Genomic DNA, 20,167 nt, shown 5'->3' on the forward strand with positions numbered 1-20,167 from the left:
ATCACATTCTTTTTTAGGGTATTATTTTAAAACGGGGGGGTAGTTTAATATAACATTTACGGTGCCTGAATAGCCTTTTTAAAGGCTATTCACGCATATGTGGGGCTCTATCAGCATCATTTTGCTGATAGAGCCCCTTTAAGACTATTCCTACGTGTGATCGACAAAAAATTTGATTTTAATGGTAGAATCCCTTTAAAAATTGCCCGTTTTGCGTCCACAGCTCCCCTGCAGAACTATGTGTCTTCCCGGTAACAGACAAAGCAGTGTAGTCTGATGTGTAGCACAAAGTTGCTTCATTTCAGACATACTGAGGTTTGGCTTTAACCCCTTACAAGCAGAAACAGGTGCCAGGAAAATCTCTCCACACGAGTGAATGAAAATCATCCGAAGGAGGGAAACTATTAATTTGCACATATTAAAAAAAAAAGCCGAAGATAAAATGATATTTATGTCTTATTCTCCCTGCGGGAAGAAGGAATAATCGTAAGAATTGGCTAATAAAACTGTCGGCTGAAGATATTGCCATAAATCAGTTTTTCTGCTGCAATGTCTCAGCCGCCGGTGCCAGCGGCGGGCTAATAGAACACCAGAGGGGGGCACTTTTTTTTGGAACGGGTCTGGGGAAAGTACGGCTCATTATAGCCGGTGAGGGCATCCTCAGTGGAAACTGCCCATTTTTGACTAATCCCAGCCTGGCAGAGACTGGAAAGCCCCGAGTATCTGAAGCCGAACCATTTTTTCCACGGGAAAGGAAATTGGACGCAGTGTAGCCGAGACGTAGCCCTGACACAAAGTGGGCACGCATAAAATAAAAAAAAGGTAAATAAAGCCGGCGATACAGACAGATTAAATGACTCAAACAAAACGCCGGTTGTTCTGGGGAAAAGGGGGGGAGAAAATAGCCAAAAAGAGTCCATTAAAAGTTTTTTTTTAAGGGGGGGGGGGGGCGCAATAACAGAGCGCTCTTATAAGACGGAATTTACAAAGTTACAAGATCCGAATTTTAATTAGGGCGACCATAACGTTAAGCCCTCGCTGCCGAATCCTGCCAAGGAGATGGAACCCAGAGGGGTTGGCAAGAGAGGGCACACGCCGTCTGTTCCTAATAAGAGCGCCATGCGGGCGGAAAAAGGGGGGCAGAGCTCCTAGCGGGCACCGCGAGACAAGAATCAATAGACACATAGGTACTCCGAAAAACAGATGAATATATTAACAATCTGCTGTAAGTCAAGGAAGGAGTTTTGGGGTAATTCTGTCCGGTGACAAAAATGCGGCATTGTTCCCCTGTAGCAGCCTACTGGACAGACAGCGCCAATTAGCGAATAGCGAATGCGTTCTCTCCTCGCCACCTTGTCAGTAAAATGATACGGAAAGGAAAAAAACCCAAGATGTTTATTCCGCAGGCATGACTTCCTTTCGCTTTTCCATAAAGGCTCATTAAATAAAAGGACTGAAAACCTTTCTGTATCCTCTAACGCAAGTCCGAGCCGGAGAAGATTGTCGGAGAATATCAGCGCCGGATCATGAGGAATGTCCACAGAATCAAGATGGGTAGAGAAATTACAAGAAAAACGTGCATGGTCACAGCAGCACAGAGTATATCAGCGCAGAACTGTGCTCATTATGCAAAGACAAGGCTGTAGTGTATGTACACAGTGACTGTACCAACAGAATAGTGAGTACAGCTCTGGTGTATAATACAGGATAAGTAATGTAATGTATGTACACAGTGACTGCACCAGCAGAATAGTGAGCGCAGCTCTGGAGTATAATACAGGATAAGTAATGTAATGTATATACACAGTGACTGTACCAGCAGAATAGTGAGCGCAGCTCTGGAGTATAATACAGGATATAACTCAGGATCAGTACAGGATAAGTAATGTAATGTATGTACACAGTGACTGCACCAGCAGAATAGTGAGCACAGCTCTGGTGTATAATACAGGATAAGTAATGTAATGTATATACACAGTGACTGTACCAGCAGAATAGTGAGCGCAGCTCTGGAGTATAATACAGGATAAGTAATGTAATGTATGTACACAGTGACTGTACCAGCAGAATAGTGAGCGCAGCTCTGGAGTATAATACAGGATGTAACTCAGGATCAGTACAGGATAAGTAATGTAATGTATGTACACAGTGACTGTACCAGCAGAATAGTGAGCGCAGCTCTGGAGTATAATACAGGATAAGTAATGTAAAGTATGTACACAGTGACTGTACCAGCAGAATAGTGAGCGCAGCTCTGGAGTATAATACAGGATAAGTAATGTAATGTATGTACACAGTGACTGTACAAGCAGAATAGTGAGCGCAGCTCTGGAGTATAATACAGGATAAGTAATGTAATGTGTGTACACAGTGACTGTACCAGCAGAATAGTGAGCGCAGCTCTGGAGTATAATACAGGATAAGTAATGTAATGTGTGTACACAGTGACTGTACCAGCAGAATAGTGAGCGCAGCTCTGGAGTATAATACAGGATAAGTAATGTAATGTGTGTACACAGTGACTGTACCAGCAGAATAGTGAGCGCAGCTCTGGAGTATGATACATTTATCTCATGTCTATAGCTAAACAGAATTTTAAAAGGGACATTGCAAATAAAGCAATAAGGGAATTCTCCTCTCATACTCCGCGCCCACACTGTACTAAGCAGGAGTCAGGGAGATTAACTATTACCGGTATTGTCTGAACAGTGCACCAGGCTATTACACTTGCAGTATCTGAACACCATATACAGTATCTTGACGTACAATACGTGTGTAGCTGGACGAGCATCTCCGTACACTAAGGTCTGCTGCATCTGCTGGATGACAGAGGGGGCCTATATTTAGCAATGCTCTGTGCTAAGAACCTGACGCTACCTCCATGTGATCCGATTTGTGTTTCATGTTAAAGTCACAATCATTTGTGAACAGGGGGCAGCCCTGCGGAGTTGCACATCCCCTCCAGCTCCCCCGTACACAAGGCCCCATTGTCCCATTTATTGACTCCTCACGCTGATGCATATTCACAAGCATGGCCGTGCATATGGAACCAGTCAGCGGGCTGTGCCACTACCAATTAGACTGTTGTGGAGCGCGGTATAAACAAGTCAAACTTCACAGCACCTTGGTGTATGATGTGACCCAGGAGCGGAGTTTACAACAGAGCCGCCTCCGCTCTAAATATTCGCTGTGCTCAGTGCTGAATCACTTTCCGAGAAGGCCGGGACGCCATTTTTGTCTCCTAAAATGTGTTTTTTTATGCAAGATTGTCATCACTACTGGACCGTACACATACCTTTCCTGAAATCCTCTGTGCTGCTCCTACCATTACCAGTCTCCATTCTTCACTTCAGATTATGATGCTGCCCCCGTCATGTGTAGCTGTGTCCTCACAAAGAAGGACAGGTGGCAGCCCCCAGCAATGCTGCATACTCCTCTGCTAAAATACTCTGTGCTGCAGGGACATTCCTTCCTGTCATATGCAGTCAGGTAATGATTATAAACATACAATAACAGTCTGATCATTTCCACGGTCTACAGCTGAGTCAGCACAGGACTTTCCTGAAATACTCTGCGCTGCTCGTTCCACTAACTACATTCCTCATTTCACATCAGGAACCTGTCCCAGCTCTGTCTGCACTAAAAGTCACATTAATGGTCAGGTCATTGCACCCGAGAGAGTTAGCACACGCCCCTCCTCAAATACTCTGTGCAGCTGGGACATTTTTGTCCCCAGGAGACTAACTATATACATTTATACAATCTCAGTCTATATCTGAAATACTCTGTTCTGCTCCTTTCATTATTAGTCTCCATTTTACATCAGTGTCTCCGTCATTGCACCACAGGTTGCAGCTTCCATCAATACTTCATACCGCTCTCCTACAAGACTCTGTGCTGCTGGGACAATCCATAAATCTCTTCAGTGTTTTCTACCCAGCTTTCCCAGATGAAGATGCTCTAAAAGGGACCTTTTATCGCCTCCACTTTTTTCCCATTATTCAATAGGTGGCGCTCTACCAATTCCACTGCAGTTGGAATTTTTCCTCTAGCCCCCTCCGTTCCTGAGCAATGGGTGCTGTTAGTTTCAGCACCTACTATGCTAATTAGGCTTCTATTGTAAGAGGGGCTGGTCCTAGACTACCCTGACAGCCTAATTAGCATATGGGGTGCCAAAACTAACAGCAGGGTTTGCTCAGGAAGGCAAGGTGCTACAGAAAAAATTCCAACTGCGTCAAAATCACCGAAGCGGCGCCTATTGAAGGATGCAAAGCAATGGAGGTGGGGGAGTTAGTGAAAAGTCCCCTTTAAGGCTTTATTTTTACTGGGATATTCTTTGATTTTAGGGGGCATTTTTCCATTTTCAACGCCGCAGCAACTTGTGTGCCATCATATACTCATTTAGAATGACAGCCTCATACAAGGTGCAAATTGAGACCCGTCTAGTTAACGGAATATTTGGAGCCGTTAATTTGCATACCTGCTACCAAATAATTTGGAACTGTGACCTCGGAGGTGGCAGCGAGCTCTGAACATAGATCCCCACATGAAACCAGCACTTGTGTCCCAGTAAGATGAGACAGATCCCGGTAATTAGCAGGTGCTGCCCGAACGCCAGATATAACATCTACAGGAACCCTGCAGCTGTCCGTCGCCACCTGCTGACCCCAAGAGGACATCGAAGGACGCAGCCGCCCTTGAAAATCAACCGACAGGGATAGAAAAGGGGGCACCATGAACTGGAGATGCCCCATGGCTGGACAATGGACCTCATCCCATGCTGCTAAGTCATTAACACTCCGACAGCCGCTGGGAACGGGCCGGCCATTAAAGGCATCCAGTTAACAAGTGGCCCCTGGAAGGAAAAAAAACACTTGCTAATGGGCCTTTTAGGACTTATTCTCAAGTGCCACGAAGAGCCGACCCCCTGTCTGCCGTCTGCTGTCTGAGACCTCTTGACCTCCTGGGCTTCAAAAGGAGAAATCAGGCACCGGCAAAGCCTATAACTCAAGGGCGGCTGAAGAGTGGGGCTGTAGGTGGAGGAAGTAGGTGGAGGCGGCCCCGAAACCGTGACAGGGTGTGAAATAATGACCAAGGCTTTAATGGTGGTTTCCGCAGAGATCTTGTGACTGCTGAAAGTCACCAGAAATCGGTGGCCGAAGAACGTCGTACAGGTCAACTCTGCCTATAGTGTTACATTGTCTACAGTCGTTTTAGGTTTACAGTTCCGATTCAAGACAATGTATGGAGATTTGTATTCAGGCAATGATTCATGGGAAAATGTATGCAAATTAGCTAGAAAGATAGGTGACCCATCTGCAGAGAACTGGGTAAGGGTCGGGACAGAAGATGGGAAGGGTTGGCTGGAGGAGATGGCTTAGACCTACAGAGAACCCACGGCTATATAGGTCGAGGCAATGACTTATGGGAATAATATGCAAATGAGCTTAAGTCAGACAAGCCAGAAGGAAGAGCGGCCCATCTATAGATAGCTGAACAAATAAAGGACAAGAACCCCCAACAAGACCAACTTTGACGAGGATCCGTTGTGAATTTTCCCAAATTTTTTTTACATATGGGTCCACCTTTCTTTTCTAGGGAACTGGATTGGCATTTTGGTAGGTCTTTAAGAAGTTTGGGCAGAGGATGAAGAGTAAGAGTAGGCTCATAAGACGGACGTTGGGTCTGACTATCCGGAGACCCATTGATCAATAGAAATGGGGGGTTAGTTGGATCGGCAGGTCAGGTCCATTCACGTCAATGGGAGTGTCTGAAACACAGAACTCGGCTATCTCAAGCATTCCTATTGAAAGGATTGGAGTGGTGCGAGCTGCCCAACCTGCCACGCCATTCAACACTGGGATGATCATTGGGGGGTCAAGTTGCCCCTTATTATTTAGATAGGGATAACTTCATATTGCCAGAATTCACCTTTAAATAAAGTTATTCTTATAGGGGTCCAGATTGCAGAAAAGTAAGCCATGTGACGCAGCTCCTTACCTCTGAAGGGTTAAAATAGTGAGGGACATATTACAAACTAATTACCAACCCATTAATTGGGTGTCCACTTAAAGGCATCGTCTTATCTTTCCTCATATACTCCACTAGGAAATTGCTCTTATTTGAGTGGATGCCTGTAATACTATATTTCCCCAGTAGTGGCCACTGCAGAAGAAATGTAGAGCTGGAATTAGGAGCTCGATCTACAGCGATCACCTGATCACAGCAGCGGCTCTTGTATTATAAGAGTTGTCATAGTGTACCCAATAATTCGGCATTACTGGGGCATCTATAGATACCAAGGGGCCCCGTCAGTCCATGCTAAAACAATCTGTCGACCACTGGTGATATCTGGGAATTAGTCACTGACACCTTCAGTCACATGCTCCCCAACTACTGTATGACAGACGAGTGACGACGAGCACTATGATGGGAGTAATTGGCAAGACATTTAGTAAAGTATAAGACGCAGAGCTCCATCATCCAGAGCTGGAGTCTGGCGGTTACGTTCAGCTGATAAAAGCGCCGCTGCTGCCCCCGCCGCTATCCCTCAGCGCTGCCCTGTGACTGGACTGTCATGACGGATGGAGTACACGGCTCATTTTAGCTTCTCGTGGTATTTTCATGTTTTTTTCCTTCTTCTTAAATACCAACCCCTCAACCATCAATGTGGTTTCAATTATGAATTACCAGACCTTACAAAAAGGAAAGTCTTGATTTATTCTAGTTTTTTTTTTTTTTTTCTCCAATTATGCACAATGTATTTCCACAGCATAGTCTGAGAAAGAATGTCAGTATGATTCTCATCCTGCGCTGGTTAAAGGGCACCAGCCACAGTAACCCCTACATGGCCAAATCATTGCGCTTGTGGACTGCTTTTGTGTGCAATGTTTTTACAATGTATTGTCCATAGGGGGAACTAATAAGGTAACGGTATTCATCTCCGTAAGGTGTGTGAGGGAGGGGGTATTATTTATATTCTTGTGGACAGAAGACAGTATTATAGTAGTTATATTCTTGTATATAGGAGCAGTATTATAGTAGTTATATTCTTGTATATAGGAGCAGTATTATAGTAGTTATATTCTTGTACATAGGAGTAGTATTATAGTAGTTATATTCTTGTACATAGGAGTAGTATTACAGTAGTTATATTCTTGTACATAGGAGTAGTATTATAGTAGTTATATTCTTGTACATAGGAGTAGTATTATAGTAGTTATATTCTTGTACATAGGAGCAGTATTATAGTAGTTATATTCTTGTACATAAGAGCAGTATTATAGTAGTTATATTCTTGTACATAGGAGGTAGTATTATAGTAGTTATATTCTTGTACATAGGAGTAGTATTATAGTAGTTATATTCTTGTACATAGGGGGGCAGTATTATAGTAGTTATATTCTTGTACATAGGAGCAGTATTATATTAGTTATATTCTTGTACATAGGAGTAGTATTATAGTAGTTATATTCTTGTACATAGGAGTAGTATTATAGTAGTTATATTCTTGTACATAGGAGCAGTATTATAGTAGTTATATTCTTGTACATAGGAGCAGTATTATAGTAGTTATATTCTTGTACATAGGAGTAGTATTATAGTAGTTATATTCTTGTACATAGGAGCAGTATTATAGTAGTTATATTTTTGACAGAAACAAGAGCTACAGCTGCCCATAAATGTTGCTGACTATCTGTAATATCACAGGCATTTCTATACTTTATGCAGCTGATACATGCACATTGCCACTCGCATTGGCGCGGTTATTTAACAGTTTGGTTGGTGGATATCTGATGGGTTATATCATCATGTGATATAAGGTATCAATCACACGGTCGGCGGAGTAAACGTGCAGGGCGGTTTGGGAGCGGCTTCCACACAACGTGACCGGCAGAATATAATTCCTCTGACACAGCAGCCTGGAGAGAAGATCTTTTGTGCGTCAGATAATAAGTATCAGATGATTCCTGGTGCGGCCCATTTGCTGCATGTGACGCGTACAGAGAGCTAGCTGTTGTAGGATACAAGACTCGAATTATAAGGGTAAAGAGTAATGGAGGCTGCGGCGGGATGAGCGAGAAAATAAATCACGCATTGAGTTCAGGCAAGGTTATTACAGGTCAACATAACGTACCATGTTGTAAATGGGGTCAATACAGTGGTTACGATGACGGGCAATCCATAGAAAGCCGTCCTATCATGGAGAGCCAAGACTGTAACCACCCCATTGCTCGATGTTCACGATGTAACAATTAGGACATGACCCTAATACCAGCATGTAAAACTTTTATCTTTCAATAGCTCCCCCTAGTGGTGGCTGTAGGCTGATTAAGTTTTATCCATGTGAAGGGAATCACGGAATTTGTAGATTTGCATCAGAAAACTGACTTTTCTTAAAGGATTTTTCGGGATATACAAATACATATCAGTCTGTAAGTGCACTGGGGGCAGGATCTGATTTGCAATTCTGGAAAATCAGGCCCCGCCTCCAGTGCACTTGCAGTTTGATTTGTACAACCAGAAAACGACAACTCTCTCTGTTTTGGATTTAGGTTTCTGCTTCTAACAAAGACCCCCATACAGTGCTATTATTAGTATTAGGGGCCCTTTAGATCTGATAGACTCCCATTTAAAGGGGGCACATGATTTAAAGGTCATGGACCAAAAAAGCGGTACTCGGCATTCCCTTAGCGAATGGAGCAGCGAGGCACGTGAAGGACCTACTGCTCCAATAGGACAGGGAACTCGGACCTCTGTTTTAGGGATCGGCAGGGGTCCCATCACTTAGACCCCCACCAATTATGAAGTTATTCCCTACACAATTGATAAGGAATAACTTCAAAACTTGGAACACCCCTTTAAGCCCATTGTGGGCATATGGAGCCTATAAAAGCCAGCTAACAAAGGCCATGTCTGCTACTACATGTATATAACCGTATACACACATCTGTATACATAATGCAGTTGTCACACGCACGAGGTGGCTGCTCTGCTTCAGAAGATAATAAAACTTTCCTAAAATAGCACAATATTATAAAACAGGGAAAAAAAAGTTGCGATCCTACTTACAGATCTGAGACATAATAATTTCCCTGCCAAATACTATCCAGAATGTCAGCAAAGTTCTCCGTGTAATTTACGTTACCGCCGTCTCCAAGTCTATCTTTTATATTAGACAGATTGTGAAGGGTTTCAAGAACATGACTGATTCTTTTAAAAACTTTTACTTAAACCCTCCCCCCAAAAAACAGCTCCACCCCAGTTCACAGGTTGTGTGAGGTATTACAACCTAGTCCCCAATATCTATAATAACCTGGGGCAACCCATCTAATAAGTACATTGTCAGTAGGAAAGATCCCTTTAAGTCAAAGCATCTTAAAGATTCCCCTAAATAGTCTGATCTACTAGCTGAACTCACAAATATATTTTATGTACTAATAATAAAAATACAGGAACAAGAAAAACCCCGCAGAATAGTGAGTGCAGCTCTGGAGTATAATACAGGATGTAACTCAGGATCAGTACAGGATAAGTAATGTAATGTATGTACACAGTGACTGCACCAGCAGAATAGTGAGCGCAGCTCTGGAGTATAATACAGGATAAGTAATGTAATGTATGTACACAGTGACTGTACCAGCAGAATAGTGAGCGCAGCTCTGGAGTATAATACAGGATGTAACTCAGGATCAGTACAGGGTAAGTAATGTAATGTATGTACACAGTGACTGTACCAGCAGAATAGTGAGCGCAGCTCTGGAGTATAATACAGGATATAACTAAGGATCAGTACAGGATAAGTAATGTATGTACACAGTGAAAGTACCAGCAGAATAGTGAGCGCAGCTCTGGAGTATAATACAGGATGTAACTCAGGATCAGTACAGGATAAGTAATGTAATGTATGTACACAGTGACTGCACCAGCAGAATAGTGAGCGCAGCTCTGGAGAATAATACAGGATGTAACTCAGGATCAGTACAGGATAAGTAATGTATGTACACAGTGACTGTACCAGCAGAATAGTGAGTGCAGCTCTGGAGTATAATACAGGATGTAACTCAGGATCAGTACAGGATAAGTAATGTAATGTATGTACACAGTGACTGCAGAATAGTGAGCGCAGCTCTGGAGTATAATACAGGATAAGTAATGTAATGTATGTACACAGTGACTGCACCAGCAGAATAGTGAGCGCAGCTCTGGAGTATAATACAGGATAAGTAATGTAATGTATGTACACAGTGACTGTACCAGCAGAATAGTGAGCGCAGCTCTGGAGTATAATACAGGATAAGTAATGTAATGTATATACACAGTGACTGTACCAGCAGAATAGTGAGCGCAGCTCTGGAGTATAATACAGGATAAGTAATGTAATGTATGTACACAGTGACTGTACCAGCAGAATAGTGAGCGCAGCTCTGGAGTATAATACAGGATAAGTAATGTAATATATGTACACAGTGACTGCACCAGCAGAATAGTGAGCGCAGCTCTGGAGTATAATACAGGATAAGTAATGTAATGTATGTACACAGTGACTGTACCAGCAGAATAGTGAGCGCAGCTCTGGAGAATAATACAGGATGTAACTCAGGATCAGTACAGGATAAGTAATGTAATATATGTACACAGTGACTGCACCAGCAGAATAGTGAGCGCAGCTCTGGAGTATAATACAGGATAAGTAATGTAATGTATGTACACAGTGACTGCACCAGCAGAATAGTGAGCGCAGCTCTGGAGTATAATGCAGGATAAGTAATGTAATGTATTCATAAAGGGAATCAATGTTTGTGAATACTGTTTGTGTAGAATGATTTGTAAAGAAGAATGAGCATTATGATGTTTTGTGAACCCAAATCTGTTCAGCTGCTCCACAGATCTAAGCCCTAATCTGCATTAACATTAACAAGGCTTATATCTATGGAATGGCTGAACAAATTTGCATAAACAAAACCCCAGAATGCTCAGGGTGGCAGTGCCAGATGAGATATATCATTGGGCTTATTAGAAAAGGGAAAAAGTTCAACTTTAAAAGGGTTGCCCAAGTTTTAACATTCTGATTGGTGGGGTCCAAACACTGGGATCCTACGTTCTAGAGAATAGGCATCCATTTCCCATCTGTATAGAAAGGCAGGCTGAGCATGCACACTACCACATAGCAAAGTACAAGTTTGCCATTCTCATGATCAGAAAGACTCTGCAGATAGGGAATAAACTTAAAACTTGTGTCAACCCCTATAACATTACAATTTGGGCCAACCCTATAAGGCTCCTGTTGTGAATGGCTGGAAAATCAGTGCATGTCGTAGTCTATTGTTGAAAATGATATCTCTATACGGAAAATATCACCAAAAAAATTCTTACCACAGACATGGGGTCGTTCCATTCCTCATATGATCTCGCTGCATACGGGTAGATTCTGTCATTGATGATCTGCAGTGTAGTCAAAGCAATGGATCTCATAGATCTAAAATAGGCTTCCCAGAACCAGCGAGCCTGGAGAGAAGATATAACAAGTTATAGCAGCTGTATTATAGTAGTTATATTCTTATACATGGGGCAGTATTATAGTACTTATATTCTTGTACATAGGAGCAGTATTATAGTACTTATATTCTTGTACATAGGAGGCAGTATTATAGTAGTTATATTCTTGTACATAGGGAGTAGTATTATAGTAGTTATATTCTTGTATATAGGGGGCAGTATTATAGTAGTTATATTCTTATACATGGGGCAGTATTATAGTACTTATATTCTTGTACATAGGAGGCAGTATTATAGTAGTTATATTCTTGTACATAGGAGCAGTATTATAGTAGTTATATTCTTGTACATAGGAGTAGTATTATAGTAGTTATATTCTTATACATGGGGCAGTATTATAGTAGTTATATTCTTGTACATAGGAGGCAGTATTATAGTAGTTATATTCTTGTACATAGGAGCAGTATTATAGTAGTTATATTCTTGTACATAGGAGCAGTATTATAGTAGTTATATTCTTATACATGGGGCAGTATTATAGTAGTTATATTCTTGTACATAGGAGGCAGTATTATAATAGTTATATTCTTGTACATAGAGGACAGTATTATAGTACTTATATTCTTGTACATAGGAGTAGTATTATAGTAGTTATATTCTTGTATATAGTAGTATTATAATAGTTATATTCTTGTACATAGAGGACAGTATTATAGTAGTTATATTCTTGTACATAGGGGCAGTATTATAGTAGTTATATTCTTGTACATAGGAGCAGTATTATAGTAGTTATATTCTTTTACATAGGAGCAGTATTATAGTAGTTATATTCTTGTACATAGGAGGTGGTATTATAGTAGTTATATTCTTGTACATAGGAGTAGTATTATAGTAGTTATATTCTTGTACATAGGAGCAGTATTATAGTAGTTATATTCTTATACATGGGGCAGTATTATAGTAGTTATATTCTTGTACATAGGAGGCAGTATTATAATAGTTATATTCTTGTACATAGAGGACAGTATTATAGTACTTATATTCTTGTACATAGGAGTAGTATTATAGTAGTTATATTCTTGTATATAGTAGTATTATAATAGTTATATTCTTGTACATAGAGGACAGTATTATAGTAGTTATATTCTTGTACATAGGAGCAGTATTATAGTAGTTATATTCTTTTACATAGGAGCAGTATTATAGTAGTTATATCCTTGTACATAGGAGGTGGTATTATAGTAGTTATATTCTTGTACATAGGAGTAGTATTATAGTAGTTATATTCTTGTACATAGGAGGTGGTATTATAGTAGTTATATTCTTGTACATAGGAGCAGTATTATAGTAGTTATATTCTTGTACATAGGAGCAGTATTATAGTAGTTATATTCTTGTACATAGGAGCAGTATTATAGTAGTTATATTCTTGTACATAGGAGCAGTATTATAGTAGTTATATTCTTTTACATAGGAGCAGTATTATAGTAGTTATATCCTTGTACATAGGAGGTGGTATTATAGTAGTTATATTCTTGTACATAGGAGCAGTATTATAGTAGTTATATTCTTGTACATAGGAGTAGTATTATAGTAGTTATATTCTTGTACATAGGGAGCAGTATTATAGTAGTTATATTCTTATTCATAGGATAAGGTATTATAGTTTACTCACTGTTAGTGTTACATAGACATTCACCTTTACTTTCTCATAAGTTACACGAGTGACAACCTTATTTATAATGCAGACGTACACTGTAGTTGTCATGTTCCCTTTACTCTGCAGGGGGGCAACTAGAAGCTCATGAGAAGGGTTAAAAACAATCCAAACTAGGTCAGACCATGATGGGAAGGAGTCTATAACAGTATATAGTATACGCTATCTTTTCCCCTACATATTTTCCGGACGTTTCCTGCATCTCTGACGTTAATGGGACCGTTCAGTAGAATTGTGTAATAAGGTACGGGGATGTCATTCTGCTTTAACTCTGGGGCGAGGCGATCCTATAGAAGGGATGAAATGTATACGTCCTGTGTTTATTTTCCCATCGGTTAGATTGTTCCGCACTGGGCGATCATCATCTTGTAGATGTTACAGCGGAGGTCGCGGGGCCAGGGAGACTGACACTCTCGGAGACTGTACATGACATCATGCGCTGAACCCGTTCCTATCTAACCGCCGCGACCGCAGAGAAGAAACTGAATCATGTTTTTCTTTAGGATCAGAGCGCTTGCACGTTACATTGTAACCAGAGTTCCAAAAACTCATCCGTCCTTTCCCAGAATTCCTGCACTGAAATCCCGGTTTGCCAAGCATTATACCTTCAGGGATGCTGACCTCATGCTGTAAGCCTCTTGAGTTACAAAGTCTCAAGGAGAGAGGGGGGCCCTCGACGGGCGGGGGGACTATCAAATAAAGTGGTTTTAATTTACAGCCTCCAGGGTTTACCAGTGGCCCTTGTGGAAATTGCATGTGAAGGGGAGAGACAGCCGAGGGTGGAGGGGTCGCGGGGTGCACAGCAAAAGCTAAGGGGTGCGCGAAAGTTTTATATGGGTAATAAACCCATATATAATATCGCAATGGAATAATGTCGTCAATATGGGACGACAGATCGATCAATCGATCACAGGCCACGTGCCGGTCTAATAGACAGTCATACAGTCCACGTGCCGGACTAATAAGACAGTCCAGACTATACACGGTTAACTGCTTCAGTGCTGCCATCTATAGGGCTGCAGCATTAACCCCTTACACGTCTATTTGCTTAGTAAATTACAGAGCGGTATAGTTAACGATCAGCCCATCGAGGGGCCCCGACCCTATAAACTTCCTACAACTGATACTATAAGGATGGGCCCTCATGGACAGGGTCACTGGGTAAATCTCGTAAACTGTCCCACACCGAGCTGCGGTATAAACCCCCCCAAGGGAAGTATCCGAATATATAGACAGGAAGAGACAAGACATGCCAGGACCAGTCATAAAGATTAACAGCCCATTAAGGGCCCATCCCTTGTTCCCAACAAGCTGGTGCCGACACACAGGCCTTACATGTTTCACAATAGTTGGTATTTACAAGTCAAGAGGGTATATGGCACCGCTGGGCAGGATATAGATACCTCGTATAGTTCTCTGGACCAAAGTGCTTCAGGTTTTATCATGTGTAAAAAGCCTGTGACCTAGGGGACTAAAGAGCAAGGAGGAGTATAGTGCAAATACACAGAAACAGCGCCACACGTCTCACAGGATGATTTTGGTATTGCAACTCTGTTTTACTGAAACCTCCATTCACATGTCAGCAACAACTCTAGTCTATATAATGAAGAAGGATGATGTGTACAGTGATGTCATAGTATGGGGATAATACACACAGTGATGTCACAGTACAGGGATAATACACACAGTGATGTCACAGTACAGGGATAATACACACAGTGATGTCACAGTACAGAGATAATACACACAGTGATGTCACAGTACAGGATAATACACACAGTGATGTCACAGTACAGAGATAATACACACAGTGATGTCACAGTACAGTAATAATACACACAGTGATGTCACAGTACAGGATAATACACACAGTGATGTCACAGTACAGAGATAATACACACAGTGATGTCACAGTACAGAGATAATACACACAGTGATGTCACAGTACAGGATAATACACACAGTGATGTCACAGTACAGGGATAATACACACAGTGATGTCACAGTACAGGATAATACACACAGTGATGTCACAGTACAGAGATAATACACACAGTGATGTCACAGTACAGAGATAATACACACAGTGATGTCACAGTACAGGGATAATACACACAGTGATGTCACAGTACAGGATAATACACACAGTGATGTCACAGTACAGAGATAATACACACAGTGATGTCACAGTACAGTAATAATACACACAGTGATGTCACAGTACAGGATAATACACACAGTGATGTCACAGTACAGAGATAATACACACAGTGATGTCACAGTACAGAGATAATACACACAGTGATGTCACAGTACAGGATAATACACACAGTGATGTCACAGTACAGGGATAATACACACAGTGATGTCACAGTACAGGATAATACACACAGTGATGTCACAGTACAGAGATAATACACACAGTGATGTCACAGTACAGGATAATACACACAGTGATGTCACAGTACAGTAATAATACACATAGTGATGTCACAGTACAGGGATAATACACACAGTGATGTCACAGTACAGGATAATACACACAGTGATGTCACAGTACAGAGATAATACACACAGTGATGTCACAGTACAGGGATAATACACACAGTGATGTCACAGTACAGGATAATACACACAGTGATGTCACAGTACAGAGATAATACACACAGTGATGTCACAGTACAGAGATAATACACACAGTGATGTCACAGTACAGGATAATACACACAGTGATGTCACAGTACAGGATAATACACACAGTGATGTCACAGTACAGAGATAATACACACAGTGATGTCACAGTACAGAGATAATGCACACAGTGATGTCACAGTACAGAGATAATACACACAGTGATGTCACAGTACAGGATAATACACACAGTGATGTCACAGTACAGGATAATACACACAGGGATGTCACAGTACAGGATAATACACACAGTGATGTCACAGTACAGGGATAATACACACAGTGATGTCACAGTACAGGATAATACACACAGTGATGTCACAGTACAGGATAATACACACAGTGATGTCACAGTACAGGATAATACACACAGTGATGTCACAGTACAGGATAATACACACAGTGATGTCACAGTACAGAGATAATACACACAGTGATGTCACAGTACAGGATAATACACACAGTGATGTCACAGTACAGAGATAATACACACAGTGATGTCACAGTACAGGATAATACACACAGTGATGTCACAGTACAGGGATAATACACACAGTGATGTCACAGTATAGAGATAATACACACAGTGATGTCACAGTACAGGGATAATACACACAGTGATGTCACAGCACAGGGATAATACACACAGTGATGTCACAGTACAGGGATAATACACGCAGTGATGTCACAGTACAGGGATAATACACACAGTGATGTCACAGTACAGGATAATACACACAGTGATGTCACCTGCAGTTATAATATACACAGGATATAAGTGCAGTAATAATATTGGGCACTTCTATAGTCGCCACAACCTGCACCTTATAAATGTAAATGGGTCCCGTTAGGTTTTGGGCCCCGGGGTATCTGCTCCCTTTGCTTCCATGCTACCTTTGCCCCTGCAGAGTCCTGTACATTCACTCCTATGCACTCTCATTATGACAGACAGAAGCGGTGCACACATTGCGGATGTGTAAATCCTGGGGGTTATTCCTCCCCCCCCCCAACCTTGCGGTACATAAAAGCCTTGCCCCGTCATCTATCAGCTTCCAGCGCTGCCACTTGTCCAAGCTTATTTCTGCAAAACAAACAGTTTTCCAGCTTTCTATCCCTTTAAAAGTGCTGCGGTTTCGGGCGCGGTGCCAGCAGTCATCCATCACTCCCAGGACCGGCCTTGTTAGGCAGCTCCTAATTTGACTGGGCCCGCTCCGAGCTCGCAAGGTTTGGGTTTTAAATTAAGGGCTGCACACTTTAAATATTCAGTGGCAAATCATAGCTGACGTTTTACATACGACCCGGCCATAACTCAGCTTTTGGGCTGTGATTAACTCTGCTGTGAGAGGGGAGGAGGGAGGGGGGGGGGGGGGGGGACGTCCCCAGGACCGGCGCAGGGCGCTCTTTTCTTCTGTTACCTAAGCCCTGTTTTCCTTCTTAATTCTTTTCGCAGGGCTCCCCCGGCCATCATTCACCCCGTTTCTTCATGGGCTCGAAGGAGCGCGGGTCAAGGAGTGGGGAGAAAAGATCTGAAGGGTAGTCGGGGTCTCTTTCCTACTTATTAAGCTCAATCCCCTGGTGAAAGTCTCAAGGGGACGCGGCGGTAACTTGCGGCACGTCCTCCTGCAACTTTGCTCCGACCGGCAGGGCAATTTACCAGCTCCTGAGGTCGTGTTCCGCCCAGATCTTTTATATCAGAAGTCAGAACTTTTTATATACCTTCCAATCGGACAAAATTTTTTGGAAATTTTTTCCGTACCATGTGTCGGGGTTGCGTAAACCCGTTCCGCTGCATTGCAGGAAGGACTGTCATCAGATTGGACCCAAAAACCCATCAAAATCAGTGACGAATACATGAGACACTAGGTTCACGTCCATGGGAGGATCAGGACAACGGACACGTGGACGGCTAAAACAGCAGAAACCAATGGTGCCCAATTGACGCCAGGGATTATAACACAACTTATCAGGGTGACAAATGGAACGTGTCCCCAGAAAATGACATTTTCTAAACCAAATCTTCATTCTGAAGAACTTCTGATGATATTTTAAAGAATTTTCCATCTATATTTTTCAAAAAGTTCAATATCCTGCAATTTTCACTCTGGTCACTAAGCCTAATAATAGACAGACACTTGCCAATTCTGTAATGATTTTCTTTGCAGCAGTTACGTCATTTACATCACAGGAAGTATTATAATAGAAGAGAACACCGCTATAGATAACACCACTGAGCCATCATGACATCACTACTGTGAATAGATGAGGTCACAGCTTAACTCCTCCTCCTCCCTTCTAGAAAACTTTCCCACAGGCCTCAAGGAGTCTATTGCTGCCTATGGCCATGACTGTGCTGTAAAGCAGATCACTAAATACTGTTAACAGAGAAATGGAGACGCGCAGGCAAGATGGCCGCCCCTATAATGTAAGGAAACTGAATAAAAGGGGGTTTAAGGGGGTTGTCCGAGATTATTGAGCTCCACTTCCTCTTCTCAGGCAGTGATATCACCTCCATTGGTCACACAACCTTGGTATAGCTCAGTCTCATTCAAATGTATGGGGCTGAGCTGCAATACCAAGTAAGGCCAGTACACTATCTACGGCGCTGTACTCGATAACGAGTGAAGAGCTTGCAGCGAGTCCTGGAATATCCTTTTAATATAATAGTCGTTCCCGGTCCAGCAGCTAAGGAAGGCGCAGACAGCAGTGCAATTCCCCTACAGCACCACCTACAGGGGGAATGTAATATTACATGGTAGACGGTCAAGTGAAAAGTTGGCCATGGGTTGTATAGGCCATCCTCGTACAAATGCGTCATCAATACTGGACAACCCCTTTAAGAATGCCTATTTAACAGGGCAGATGCTCTTGCGCCACCTGCCAGTCACTACATGAAATTACGTCATTCTCCAGTTTGCTCCAGGTTAGAAATTTCCTAGGAAAAACTATTTTTCCAACCTCCCTATCCCCGGCACCCCGCAGAGAGGAAAGAATGAGATTCTCCCGCTGCAGGAACCCCGCTGTGCCCAGACATCCCCCCTAAAAAACACAATGAGGCCAGGAGGGGAGAGTTGAAAGGAGAGCTGGCCTGTCAGTAACCGCACTTCAGAGTCTGGCGGGGTCAGAGGTTACTCAAGCAAAATTCAGCGGCCCAATGAAATCCTGCGAGCAGAAGCGGCGGCGCAGATAAATCACAGATCTGTTTACACCTCTCCAGGCCCCCTGACCCACACATGCTGCGCCCGCTCCGCAGATACTATTTCACTTGTCAGAATCCGCACTCCTGTCCTACCTGATCTGGGGGTCTGGCCTCCTCCGCTGGAAACCAACATCAAGACCAATCAGCGCAAATTCCTCAATTTCCAACCATTTTCGGTAACAGAATCTACGCCGTGCCCTATAGAAAGGTCACCGGCAATGGCGGTCCTACGTAAGGGGGCGCCTAAAGGGCCGTCCCATGATTAAATATTACATTACATGTTAGGTTGGACACACAGAAGAAGTTTTCAATACAAAAATCTGCTCCATATTGCTTTGACATAGATGTTATGGCGCCCCCTGGTGTTCTTTTGATTCTCTTTGAGAATGTCCATCTAATGTATCCAGGGCTGGTGGTCACACGCGCTCAGTTACTCCTATCACTCGGGTCCATGAGAATCTTTGCACTAGAAGTGGCTTCTTCTTACAGGTGGACATTGTCAAAGAAAATTAAAAGAACAGCAGGTGGCGCTATATCTAATCTAGACGTAAAGCCTCTCTTGGCTTTAGCTACAAAAAAAAAACAAAACAAAAAAAACACAATTTGCAATTGCAGCTTCTGGCTTCAGCCTAAAAGGCTATTTGCCGAACACAGCACCACATATTGGATTGTGGCTGTGCACAGTATTGCAGCTCAGACCCTTATCTGAATATGACCACTGGACATGATGTCATTGGCCTAAGAAAAGGAAGGGTTGCTCAATATTAAAGTCCCAGGAAACCCTTTTAAAGGGGTGGCCCCATACTCAATACTTATCTCCTATGCACAGTATGATCAATATGGACCCCACTACCGGGACCCTTACCAAATACCAGAATGGGTCTCCATATCCCTTATTTGAATCGACCACCACTCTATTTAAACACAAGACACCCATTCTCGGTGATGGTACCCACGGTAAACCCCCAGCGATCAGATACCTATAGGTTATAAGTCCTGATTTTGGGATCTCTTTAACCCCTTCCCACCGTCCATCTTAATATTACAGAGTACTGAATGTGTTC

At 42.4% G+C, this 20,167-nt stretch overlaps 1 protein-coding gene across 1 annotated transcript in view; it reads right to left on the minus strand.

Annotated features, from left to right (window-relative positions):
* EXT2 (exostosin glycosyltransferase 2) overlaps nt 1-20,167 on the minus strand; it is a 47,984-nt gene that overhangs the window by 19,495 nt on the left and 8,322 nt on the right. Inside the window, exon 8 of the mRNA XM_075281194.1 lies at nt 11,377-11,508. Coding sequence (XP_075137295.1) covers nt 11,377-11,508 — 132 coding nt within the window. The remainder of the gene's footprint in view (nt 1-11,376; nt 11,509-20,167) is intronic.

The sequence above is a fragment of the Leptodactylus fuscus genome, chromosome 7, assembly GCF_031893055.1.
Source record: "Leptodactylus fuscus isolate aLepFus1 chromosome 7, aLepFus1.hap2, whole genome shotgun sequence".
In the NCBI taxonomy this organism is placed as follows: domain Eukaryota; kingdom Metazoa; phylum Chordata; class Amphibia; order Anura; family Leptodactylidae; genus Leptodactylus; species Leptodactylus fuscus.